At 44.5% G+C, this 13,070-nt stretch overlaps 1 protein-coding gene across 1 annotated transcript in view; it reads left to right on the top strand.

Moving 5' to 3' along the window:
- Positions 1-13,070, top strand: part of CCNB1IP1 (cyclin B1 interacting protein 1) — a 136,653-nt gene that overhangs the window by 37,599 nt on the left and 85,984 nt on the right. Inside the window, exon 2 of the mRNA XM_086958478.1 lies at positions 8,557-8,896. Coding sequence (XP_086814604.1) covers positions 8,557-8,896 — 340 coding nt within the window. The remainder of the gene's footprint in view (positions 1-8,556; positions 8,897-13,070) is intronic.

Here is a 13,070-nt window from a genome sequence, read left to right as displayed (position 1 = left end):
CACCAAAATAACTGGTCCGCTTATTGACCTATTACACTAGCCCTTCTGGCACTGCTAGATTGCCCTGGTGGCCAGTCCGACTCTGGCAGCAGCTGTCGCATGTGCCGACGATTTTCGGGATTCTTCAGGGAAGCACAGGGCCTAGGTGCCTCGGTGAAGTAGAGATAGTGACAGGCAGCCCCCCTGTCTCCCGTCAAAGTAGCTGCTCATGCACACAGACTGGGGTCAGGGGCAGAAGGTAATACAAACCTATAGGCCCCCTGCAGAGTGTGTTAAGGGGCCAGAGTCTCGCATATCTCATATTTATTCATTAGGCTTGGGCAGGGAGGGGGTCCTGAGGGTTGGGGCCCGCGTTAGGTCCCCTTATCAGAGGCGTGGGGGCACACCTGTACAGTTCAAACGTTTCACCCACAATAGAATGGATTCCGACCGGGAAAGAAACAGGGGTATTTACATGGCACCCTCCAGCGCTGTATCTTGAATGGATAAAATTATTTCATTTATTTTGTGGTCAGCTTTTTGGAGGGCTTGACGGCGCTCATTCGTATATTACTCTGATGCGAGTGACTGGTTACAAATAAATCTCTGGGTTCGGAGAATTTTTGTTCGAGTTTATGTGGTCGTGCATTCCAATAATCCCTCTTCAGAACGGCAAGTACTGATTTTCACTCCCATTTGCTCATTTTTTTCTTATAAAAGTCAATTCTGCACAACGCGATTCCGTTGCGCATTAGAATCTGTTACCCTTCAATAACCCTCATTTTCACTCCTTTTTATATTTAACGCTTAAAGACGTATTTGAGAGTTTGAGTTTGGGGGGCACGTAGAGACGGTCTGAGGAATAGGTTAAATATGCTTGGTATGTTGCATCCCAATTTGAGAAGAAAAAAAAATAGGCAATTTTGGATACGAAATGGTGTTACAAATTTGCTTTTGTTTATAAGATAATAAAAGCTCAACCAAGCAATTTATATCAGCTAATGCTGTTACTCAGTCCAAATAAACTATTCTTGTTCATTTTCAGAGGTTTAAATGCCTGATGTGGTCCTGCTGGCATTCAGATGAGTAGTGTGTAGTTACAAACAGATCACTGTAACAAGTGTTTTATGGCGGTGGGCTTTCTAACATGTATCGGAACTTGTGACTGAAAGTTTACACACAGATCTCTGCAGCAGGTACACGAACCAGGCTAGTTACCCTACAGGGGTTGTACCTGTAACCTGTATTATGCGTGGTAGAGCAAAACACACAAGATGATGGACGGAATGTTGCACAATGGCAAAACATTCACCCAGTCACAGATCTGGGTATAATCCATCGTTGTTTTGCTCACCAAGCCACCCCAGTTTAAACATGGCCATATGCAAATCAGTCTTGACCCTGTGCCTCATGGGAACAGTCCAGCCCGAACTGCCAAGCCATGTCTTCCCTGGACCGGAATCAAGCATCCTAGGACCGGTTTCTGGCTATCAGCCGTCTTCAGCCAGGATAGCTTGACTCCAGTGGCTTAGTGAGCATGAGACCAACGTCTGGGCATACCCTTCCCACATAAGGTGAACAGCAAAACACACAAGATCATGGACGGAATGTTGCACAATGGCAAAACATTCACCCCCAGTCACAGATCTGGGTTTAATCCATCGTTATTTTGCTCACCAAGCCACCCCAGGTCAAACATGGTCATATGCAAATCAGTCTTGACCCTGTGCCTCAACTACTCATTGAAGGAGCTGGTAAGTGTTACACTTGTGTTGTTGCCTTGTAATATTTCTTTGTTTGTTATGAATGAATAACAATAATGATAACCTGTTATATGTATATGTTTGTATTCGGATGGAGGCGAAAAGGCCAGATTCGACCAGTGACCTCCAGATGCGTACAGGACACGAAATGATGATGGCAATTTCTTTCTTTTTTCCCATTCCTACCCCTACCCCAATTTTCCCCAAGTTAGACAACACCATAATGTTCCAAATATAAACAAAAATGGTGCTGTCTATTTGGGGAGTTTGAGGATTGTCATCAGAATCCTGCCATTCTGCCTCTACCACTTCCTACAGTTCTAACACCAAATTAAAAACAGTGATTTGAAAACCCCTTGAATCTGCAGCATACTTCTACTTTAAACACACCCAGATACATGACCTTTCCTGAATGAATCAATATCGGAGCCACTCAACTGGAATAATCTAGAAAGTTGGAGTTACTCTATTTGTGTTTCACTGGAATTGTGTTTTTATGTGTTCATTCTCTCAACGTTGTTTGATTGCAATATTTCATTTTATCTACTTTTTATAATAAATTGATATTTGCTCACCTGTTTTCAACCCCCTCTACTTTTTGTCAATGTTACTGATATCCACATTAGTTAGCTTCCGTGATGCCAAATAAGATCAATAGTACTGCAATGTCGCTTTCTGTGATGTCACTTCTTGTGACGCAATATGCAATTAGGGGGGCCTCGCATCTTCCCTTTCGCCCGGGGCCTCAGAAGGCCTAGGACCGGCCCTGCAACGTACCGCAAACAGCATCTTTTAACACACAGCTTTCCTAAAGTTACAGCATGTGCCTCTGCCTTCCCCAAATTTCACAGAACAAATTTCACAGGCTGCTGCTGCCCCAGCCCGGAGGGCCCCCCTCTGGGGCCCTGACCGCCGAGCAGAGGCAGATTGTGGAGTGCATCGAGGTGGACTATTAAAACAGCCTGGCAGGTTAGCAGGTCTCGCTACTCTTTGTGCTGCCCGAAAGATGCAGATTGGTTCATGGGAGGGGGAGGGCACTTTTGCTAAGGCCATGCATTGGAAAGGCCTGTCCAGCTGGGGCAGAGACAGTGGTCTCGCATGTGGCTGCTGATGCCATTAGCGCCAGAAAGCGCCTAGAGCACAGTCGCTGCGCTTTATATGCTTCTTAATGGTAAAGGGGAAGGGATTAACTGACTCTGCCCCAGCCTTCCCTCCTCATGCAACTCATTTCACCCTGTTTTTAGAGTGACTCCGTCCTAACCACTCTGCCCTGTCAGGGGCAGCTGTATGTTAAATATGTTCCCCATTTTCCCACTGGGAATTCTGGCTCTGTTTTTGTTTACGTTCTCTCTTTGTTTTTGGTTGTACTTTTGAGTTCTTTAGATCCACCAATCGTGGCTGCCAGTTCGATACTGCTGCCTGCCCCCAAGTGCTGAATGCATGTCCGCCTGGCATGCATGTGGCGTCCAGCTTGTGTTTAAGCACCATATGTAATAGAGGGCTATAGAGTATCTCGCATTTCACTGTAGAAAGAAAAACCTGAGTTTAAATTGAGGTCACTGCAGCAAATGCAACGCCGCACAGATACTTTGATATTGCAAATGAGTTTAGAGGTAGGTACATGTGGGAATAAAGTGGTATTGAAGATTTGTTTCTGGGTAATTGTGGAATTCGAATACATTATTTTATTTGCACTACAGCACAAAGTGATGCATACGTACCGGGGCTGGGCGCTGCCCATTCTGAAAAAGTATATTATGTGTGTCCTGCTCCTTCGGTGTGAGATGTAGGAACACAGTCCTAGGATAACCTGTGCACTGTAGTGAGCGCGCTTTAAGTTTAAAAACAGTTCACGCTCAGACCTGTTGATTGGCAATCCTATATATTATTGCATGAGTTACTTCTCTATATTGTATCTCTGACTGGGCTGAGCGCTGTGACTGTGATTCAAAGCGGTATCCTGTCTGCCACTGCGGTCTGTGTGGCTCAATTAAACTGCTGCAACTTTCAGCAATCTACCTTAATTAAAGCGCTTTGGTGCTCGAGCTCTATTGCACTTTGATGGTTTGTGCAAATGTAGCATGTGTATTGCTGGGGTTTGGATAGCGCTCAGAGTGTTGCTTGAAGGCGCTGCTACATTTAGGAGAGACTCAACTGAAAACCCGCCAGACGCGTTGATGTATGTGAACTGCACAGAGTTGTCTTCTAAATGACAAGCGCCAGGACAGTCCGGGTGTAAGGCGCTAGAGTTACCGACCTTTCCTCAAATGCGTCCCCTTTCTTACACTAGTTTACCATATCGTGACAGAGTGCAATGAACTTTCACTCACGCAAACCACATACACCTGCACCCCTGTGTCAAGACGAGTGGCACTGCTGCTCAGTGCGTGAGAAATAATGCACTGAAAAGGAAGAGTGGAAAGGTGAACACTGGCTCTGCACTTCTGAATATAAATAAAAAAGTAGCATACATTTTTATCTTGTAACTTTCTTTGGTGATGGAAACCAATTAGTTAATAGATTTACAGGCTCTCGAACAATTTACTTGTGCCCTGTATTATTTATTTGGCAATATTTTTGCCCTCTCGTCTTCCTTGTTAAAGAAAGTGGTTGAGTGATGTCTTGAGCAGAATGAATAGCAATTACACAGTGCCTGGTAAGACAATTGGCGTTGTAACCGTTGACAGGTGCAGAGCTACTGTTATTTAAGTAAACTCCAGTCAGGTCTGGTGAGCATGATGCGAAGCGCCACACATTGGAATGGGGCAGGCGTAAGGGTAACACCTCTGCAGTACTTTAGACTCCGGTGTAGAGGAGTGGGCTTGGAAAGGCCCCAGAAGAAGAAGGACCTCCTCCGTGGGTGCTGCACAGATGAATACATCTCCTCGAGGAGGTCCATCATGGATTCATGGGGTAAGTCGTGAGGGGGTGACACCATGAGTTACCCGCACTGGGTGACACCAACCCTAGTGACGCCACTGGGAGGATGGGCATGCCACGTAGGAGGACCTGCCGCAGTGTTTGAATAAAGGGGAGCTTAGTTGGTCCCGGACTACCATGTTGAACTGCAGTGGCGGCTGGTATTTATGGGCATAGGGAGTGTTGCCTTCCCAGCTTCGGAGCGGAGAGGGGAGAAAATTAACACCACCATGGAGCAAATGACATGCTCATTGTTCACTGCTTGGTGCTCTATCATTGCTGTTTTTTTCGGTTGGCGTCGGACCCTCGGATGAGAGTGAGTCCCCTCCTAGTACTCATGGATTATTCCTCGCCCTCGAGGCACAAGCTAGGAGAGTGACATCATCCTGATGGGAGTGGCTGCACTAAGCAGCAGTGAATGGTCTTGAAATGGGGCGCTTCTGATGTGGCCCAGGGCGCGGTCAGCAGAGCCTCATTGACTTTAAGGGGAATGGGTGGGGCTGGCCGTGTTAATATTTACGCACATGAGGGAGTGCTGCAGGCAAGACCCCTCCTTCCATCACCTCGTGAGTTCCCGCCTCGCCACTGGGAATGTCCCGGCCGAGCCAGCTACCATTACAAGCAGGTTCCGAATCACAGAAGCGGCGGGCCACAGAGTAAAACAAAAGGTAAACTCCGTGGTTGATTTTCTATGTTTTAGTGTTTGTATGTTTCTATGGTATGCCAATGCCGCCATCGCCCGTGTTCAAATATGCGGCTGTCGGCTAGTGCTTAATCCACCGTGCTTAACCAAAGTTAATGTATGTGTGTCCGTCTGTAAGGCAACTGGTGATCCAGTAAAGTGCTCTGATAGCTTCGGGTCAAATGAGCACTATATAAAATGCAGAGAAAGGAAAAAAAACTCCTTTGCACTTCAAGATGGAAACTTTGAAAACTCATTGTGTTCAAACTGAATACGCCTCAAAATATGTATGTAAGGACGTACTGGTGCAGATGATATCTGTACCTGCTCAGAACGTTCGTCTAGATATCAAAATCGGGTCCCATCTCAGACCCATCCGCCCAAATAAATGGCATCAATTAGTCACAATTCAACCAGGGTTTGATAAACGGCTTAATGCGTGTGACTTTGTTACACCCAGACAGAGTCAAAAGGAGAATGGGAATAGAATGGAATGTGATTGGAAAGGGGCACAAGTGATGTTTTCATAAGCGTAATGCTGAATAAACAGGCCCCTTCGACTGCGGGGACCACAAAGTCGCCGTTCTTCCTGGAAATATGAATATGCTCTTCATACCGTGAGTGCTAGACGGACCAGCAATCGGGCTTTGCTACCAGCAATCGGGCTTTGTTTTCATTACAACAAGAATTTTTTTGTTTCGTATGTTGAACGCTGATCTTTTTTCTACTTGACTGCTTTTTATGGTGATGGTGACGGGACCCAAGCACCGGAAATATGTATTCTGAGTGTTTTGCATTAGTATTTACAATGGAGGAAGCTTCGTGCTGTCCTTTAGACACAAGACGTAGGAGGGTACGTTTGATATTGCTGGGAAAGGTTGCAGCTCGCATATTTTCTTTTCATTTATGTTTTTGAAGCCACACAGCAAAGCTGGGAAGGCGGTCTATAGGTCCAGTTGTTGCCTTCAGATCAAGACGTCATTATTGTAGTCTAATTTTCTCCTCTTAGCTTTGTGTGACCTTGCGCAACTCACTTCAGTTTGGGGGGGGGGGGGGGCAGGTGGGGGGGAAGGGGCAGCAGTGCAGCACTGTGTACATAATGCAACGGAGCCATTGAGAAAAAAGATTTGGCACAGCTCCCATTCACAATTACGTCTCTGCTGAATCTGTTGGAATATCTTTCATAAATTTCACTTTTGAGCATTGGATTGCAGTTTGTAGGTAACACCTGCTTTGTTGTGTTAGCTTTTGTATTCAGTTATTGCTGGCTTTTGATGCCACATAGCAAGGACCTTGTGTCTCATATGTCTGGTAGGAAGGTTGAGAATGTATTAAGATGGGGATATTGGCTTGTGTGCCATTTTTCCTGATCCATGTCTTGTTAAAACCTGTGCTTGCTTACATTTTGATCTGTGTACCAGTGAAATGCAGAGGCACGGGGTATAGGTGTATGGGGCTCTTCCCGTTAGCCCTGACACCTGCTGCTGCTGCTGATTCGCCACACCACTTTCAAATGTCACCAGCCGCCACTGTTGAACTGACTGCAGAGTGGCTGGTCAATGTCTTCTTTCTTCCATGCTTTAACTTTTACACATGTGAAGAGCTTGAGTGTTTGTGTTGTTGGGCTACCAACTTCATAATGCTCAGTTCAACAACCAGAGGGGAACCCCCACCTTGATCTGTCAAGTGACAGTCACAAACCTCCACTATCATGTTTCCTTTGATAACGTTTAATTGAATTGAAACATACTGGTGCCCTGGACTGCTGGTACCATGGACCAAAGACAGTGTGGAGCACCAGTGGTGCTAGGGGACAGTAGTGGCAGTGAGCTGTGTGCACCTAATAGAAATCTGCCAATCTGCAGTTATGTTTTTATAAATTAAGGGGTGGTCCTCAGTAGCTGTCCCTAGAGTGTGTAGTTTGTAGGATTAGTGTTCCTAAGATGCAGTGCAGTGTATTGAATCAGTTTGCATAGCATGCAGTGCACTTTGGTGGATTTGTTTCTCAACGCCATAATACAGTGTGATGGGGTAGCAATCCTCGGGCACTGAGCCATAAGCTCATTTAGTGCCCCCGGGATGCAGTGTAGTGTAGGTGTTTGCTGTCCCTGAGCTCCATAAAGTATAGTGGTTAACGCCCCAAGGGTGCTGTGGCAAGAAAGCCCCCTTGGATTCAGATTGGTGGGTTAGTTTTCCTAGTGTGTAGTAGAGTGTGGTGTGTTGGAGTGCCTATGGACAGGGTACTATATCTGAAATGAAGTAGAGTGTCCCTAGTAAAGTGTGGCGTAAGGTGTGATGAGTTAGGGTCCTGAGTGCAGCTTAGTATGGTAGGGTATTGTCTCTAAGATGTAGTTCAATACAGTATGTTAGTATCTATCGTAAGCAGTGCAGCATGGTGGGTTACTTGCCTTAAACCTCCATGTATGGTAGTGGCTCGGTGTACGTAGGTTACAGTGCATTATGCTGATTTAGTGCCCCTTGGATGTCGTGCAGTCTGTCAGTGTCCCTAGGATATGGTACAGTTGGGTTGCTTAGTACTCTGAGATTGCAGTATAGTAGTTTAGCTCTTCATTAAACCTTTGCAGAGGTCCAGACATTTGCCATCAGGCTACCAGTTACAAGACTGGGTGGAATTGGAGATTTCACCAATTGGATGAAGTGGAATGGTGTAGTTTTGTGAGCCTAGGGTCAAGCACTTTGTGTTTACTTAGTGTTCCTATGGTACTTATTGTGTTTTTCTTTATGCCGGCAGAAATAGGCAAAACACTATTTATCCATAACAACTGCACATCAATTAGAAAATGTTCTTATGCATCAGATAGTACATTCAACTCTTCACAACCAGAACTGTCTTTGTACCTTATTGTTATGCCTGTGGTCCCAAAACATATTCATGGCCTGGTATGAATGCTCACATTTTTAAAGTGAACTGAGCATTTGTGGACTCGTGCAATGCAAGGATACGTTGAATACTACAAGGCAGTAACTATTTGTACATTCATTTTAACAATCCGTGATCTACATTGGTGATCAAAGAACAGAACATACAAGAGGTCTTCCTTGAACCCAGTGACTGAAATAAACTTAGCTTTATTAAAATGGCTCCATACAATAACTACCCATCAAAAAAATATTGCTTGTAGAGGTCATTTTCATAATTAGTGTTTTACCATCTCCTGCTAACCTCCGGGTATCTCTCTCTCTGTCTGGTAGGTTTATCAGGAAAGACTATATCAGGAGTATACATACAGTAAGGCAGAGGGACAGCTCAAACAGATGGAAAAGGTGTACACACAACAGGTTAACAGCAAGGACCTGGAACTGACAGCTATGAAGGGAGAGGTCACATCCATGAAGAAAGTGCTTGAAGAATACAAGAAGAAGTACAGTGAGGTATCCGAGAAACTCATGGAGCGCAACCGCCAATACCAAAAGCTGCAGGGACTGTATGATAGCTTAAGACTACGCAACATAGCGGTGGCGAATCATGAAGCCTGCTCTTCCCACGAGCACTCACTTATGCCGCAGCCAGGAGTCTTTGGATTCCCACTTGGTGAGATAAAATAGTTGCTTTTAAAGTTGTGTGGTAAATTGTCCTTGTTAGTTTTGGTGTGACTGTGTAGAGCTGCATAAGCAACATCCTTATCAACAGGATAGGTGTTTTACGTTAAGTTGTGCTAGGGTATATTTGTAAAGGGCAAACTTCAACACCAGCAGTGGCACCTTACTGCTATCAAGCAGGAAAACCACATGGGACTGCAGGCAAAAGTTAACTGAGAATAGATTTGGAATAGATGAGTTTTGAGCAGACGACTGAACGTGGGTTAGTCACCTGTCCTTTTTAGGTCGAGCCTAGGCAGCATGCATGCGCTGTCAGCAAGACCTGTTGAAACAACAAACCGACTTTGTCCCGTCTACTGCTTACCTTAGTTTGAGTCCACTGTCGCTCTTCTTTGCTGCCTTTTAACTGGTTCATGCAGCCGACACGTCACTTCTATTGAAGGCTGAATAGCACCGGCCAAGTATAGTTTCCTTACTCTTTAAGGGTTTATGTGTTATTTGGGAGAACTCTTTTTTTTCACAGCTTCCCTTTCGTGCACTACAAGCCCAGCTTGTGTCTCGTGCTGCCCTCCCCCACAACCCCCTCTTGTTGCTGCTTGTGAAGTCTTGCATTGTAGTTACAGTCTTGCTGCTTTAAGGCTCTGAAGCAGGACCCAGCAGCTTTGCAGTTAAGGCCAGTCACTCCTCCAGCCCAGCTTGTATCTCGTGCTGCCCTCCCCTCAATACCACCGTCAGTTGCTGCTTGTTAAGTCTTGCAGCGTAGTTATGGTCCTGCTGCTTTAGGAACCTAGAGCAGGACCCTGCAGCTTTACTGGGAAGGCCAATCATGTCTATTTGTTCCTGTCACCTGGAGCTGTGTGCACAATGTTTCTCCGGCAGGCAGCTAGCCAGGCTCTTGTTTATACAAGAGCCCACATTATACATTTTAATTAGTCAGCACGACAGCCGCCACGCTTCTTCTTCAACCATGGCGGGCGCACTTAGACAGCTTACCCCAAGTGCAGCCGCTGTGCACCTCCACTAATGCGTGTGCGCACGGATTGTGCTGCTGCAGCCACATGTGGTACCGCTGAGCACGCCCTATGAAAATGTAACTCCACACGTTCTGTGCGCTGATATCCGTTCCATGTGCCGCTGCAACCCCTGTACAGCCCCTCGCTGGTACAGCCCGTGTGTGCTCCATGTCATCTCAGTGCACTCCACATGCAGCCACTGAACACCAGTGTGTAACGGCTAGTGGGGCCCATGACTCATCCACTGTCTTCCCTACAGCGCTGGTACATCCCACAGATGAATGTCAAAAGTGAGATCCCCTTTGGGCAATTTCACACACCAAACACTATTTTAGTCACAAACACTCAATCCGCAGCAAACATTACTTTAGTCAAAGAGACTTAATTCACACCAATGTAATGAACAAAGAGGAAATGTAAAAATAAAATATTAAAAGTATTCAACTTATTCAGACAATTGTTAAGAACATATCAGCCCCTATTTAAAAACATGATCCAACCCTATTATAAGTATAATACTAATCAATTACAAAATGCAAATCCATTTTAACAAAAACATTATTTAGACAAAAAAAATGGGAATCACAATAAGGAAAAATAATTCCTATTAAAAGAGGGAGATACAATAGTCAGACAGGGATCAAGTCTGATCAGTATTTTAATTTTCAGTCCGAGTTTTTGTCTCCACAGACTTAACGTAATTGTCCTGCACATGGGCATCGACGTGTTTCGGTGGGCAAATTGATTAATAGCCAACACCTTCTTTAGGAAAAAGTATATTCATTCCCACTTCAACATATTATATCTGAAAAATAAAAACAATACAAGAAACGTTTTTTACATACCTCCTAACATTAAAAATACATGCAGCATATTTTTACATAGCCTCTATGTTCAGACCAATATATATACGCACCTAGTGCTCTACGGTATGATAAGTGGACAACAAACACAGCAATCACAGCAGCATATCATATATACAAGGATGATTATGTTTAGGTGTAATTGAACCTTAAGGTATATTGAATGGGGACAAGAGACCTCCATATTTATCCACACAGTACAACCACTAAAGTTTACAGGGGTACCAAGTATGGGGCAAAAAGGCCTCCAAATATTTTCTTAAAATACAAATGCACCCATAGGGGTACTGACTGTGCTGTGGTAATTGAATAGGACCATAGGGTATTTATAACCAAACACATTTTTTTTTAAATGTATACAGAATATGGGTAATTACTGGACCCCATATATCATAGACACTTTCATTAAGCTATTCAGAGCTCAATGCCTTTATTTATGGTTTGACAGAGACCTCCAATGCTTAAATTGTGGGTGGTAGGCAGTATATCAATATCTGCATATGAATGAAAATAAAATTATAAAAGACACATTAATGTTATGCACATGATTTGTTGTGTCATTATATCTTTATTATTAACTAAACAAACCTTTATTATGCACATAAGTTCCGCAAATTTTCTTCAAAGACGAGGTCAATCAATGGACCCTCAAGGGAAAGACTTAAATATCCGTAGCAACCTAAAAAACAAGGGTCGCCAACACCCGCATGAATTTAAAAAGTACCTATAATGTCGATAGTCTATCCAATCAAATTATCTATAATCAGGCCCACTATCTTTATAACTCAAGGGCTTACTTCCTACGAATAACATAATGCTCATTCTATGATGTATGTCTTACAAACATCGGAAAGGCCTAACCATACAAGCACTGCCATCTATTGTAGTGCCCTCCCTTGTAGTGCAATGTTAACAAACACCTACAGCTTTTCCCTGCGCTTTAAAATAATTCATGCAGCGTTTCAGCCCCACAATATGTACACTTGACCATCTGCCCACAATACGATATGCTATATTACCCTCACATATTGGAGGGGCAAAAAATGTCTTATGGTGCGCATGACGTACTCATAGCTCCCTACACCTTCTATCCTCGCTCGCGTCATGCTTCACTCTGTATATTTACCTACAAATACGGTAACTTGATCATATCCACGTAGTCCACTTCCGCATTACGGGATGCTCATAAAGTCCCGACGTATTTTTAAAAAAACAGTAACTGCAGCAGTCTAAGCAAAGGAAAAAACACAATATCGGCCACTTAGTGGAGTGCAACGAATAATTCTAAAAACGGCGCAAATCTAGTCAAATAATCACGCTGCTCTACATACCTGTGTCAACCCAACATCCGAAACATGGGGCATACGCTTTCGTTGAGAGGCAAAATTCTTATTGGGCACAACACTCCTCATAGTTTAAATACTATGAACGGGCGGCAAAACAACCCGATTGCTGTACTTCCTTTTTCGGGTCTAGACAGGTATATCCGGAGAAAGACTTGAGTGGCAGTGGATAAATGCATGCCAATATAGGCTAGAAAAAGACGAAAGACTACACAGCCTTGTAGTCTCTCGAAAAATAAACGGGCGATGGCTCAGTAATTACGCTCCTCTCACTAATTACGCACATCTCCTTCGATCACACCAGAGCTCTCCATTGGACGGACCACAGCTGCGTTCACTTCGACTACAAAAAGACCTTGACCCACAACCCCCCACAACTTGTTCCTCGAAGAAATTGGAACAAAATCACCACCGACCAACTCTTCACATCGCTTAACCAAAACCCTCCTGCCATATCATCCGATCCAAACCAAGCTGCCACCAAACTCACACAATGGATCACCCACAGCGCTGACGAGCTAGCACCCTTGAAAAACCACCATATCAAACAAGGTGGCAAAAAGACCCCCTGGTTCAACGATAACCTTAAGAAATCCAAGAAGCTATGCCGTACTCTCGAGAAAAACTGGAGAAAAATCCCAACCACTAACAACCTGTCCACCTTCAAAGCCGCTACCCGCAAACACCACCAATTGATCCGATCCACCAAGAAATCCGCATTTAAGGATCGACTGGACAACAGCGCCCACAAAAGCAAGGAACTATTCAACATCGTCAAAGAATTTACCAACCCCACCGCCGGCTCAAACGACATTACTCCCTCCCAAGACCTCTGCGACTCGTTATCCTCTTTCTTCCACAACAAAATCGCCGACATACATACCAGCTTTGAAAACCTGTCCAAAGAACAGTCCACTCCACCCACCTCCGAACCAAAACCGCACTCT

Source organism: Lissotriton vulgaris, chromosome 2_1 (assembly GCF_964263255.1).
Source record: "Lissotriton vulgaris chromosome 2_1, aLisVul1.2, whole genome shotgun sequence".
Classification (NCBI taxonomy): domain Eukaryota; kingdom Metazoa; phylum Chordata; class Amphibia; order Caudata; family Salamandridae; genus Lissotriton; species Lissotriton vulgaris.
The sequence above is the reverse complement of the archived record's forward strand: the minus strand, read 5'-3'. Positions and strand labels throughout refer to the sequence as shown.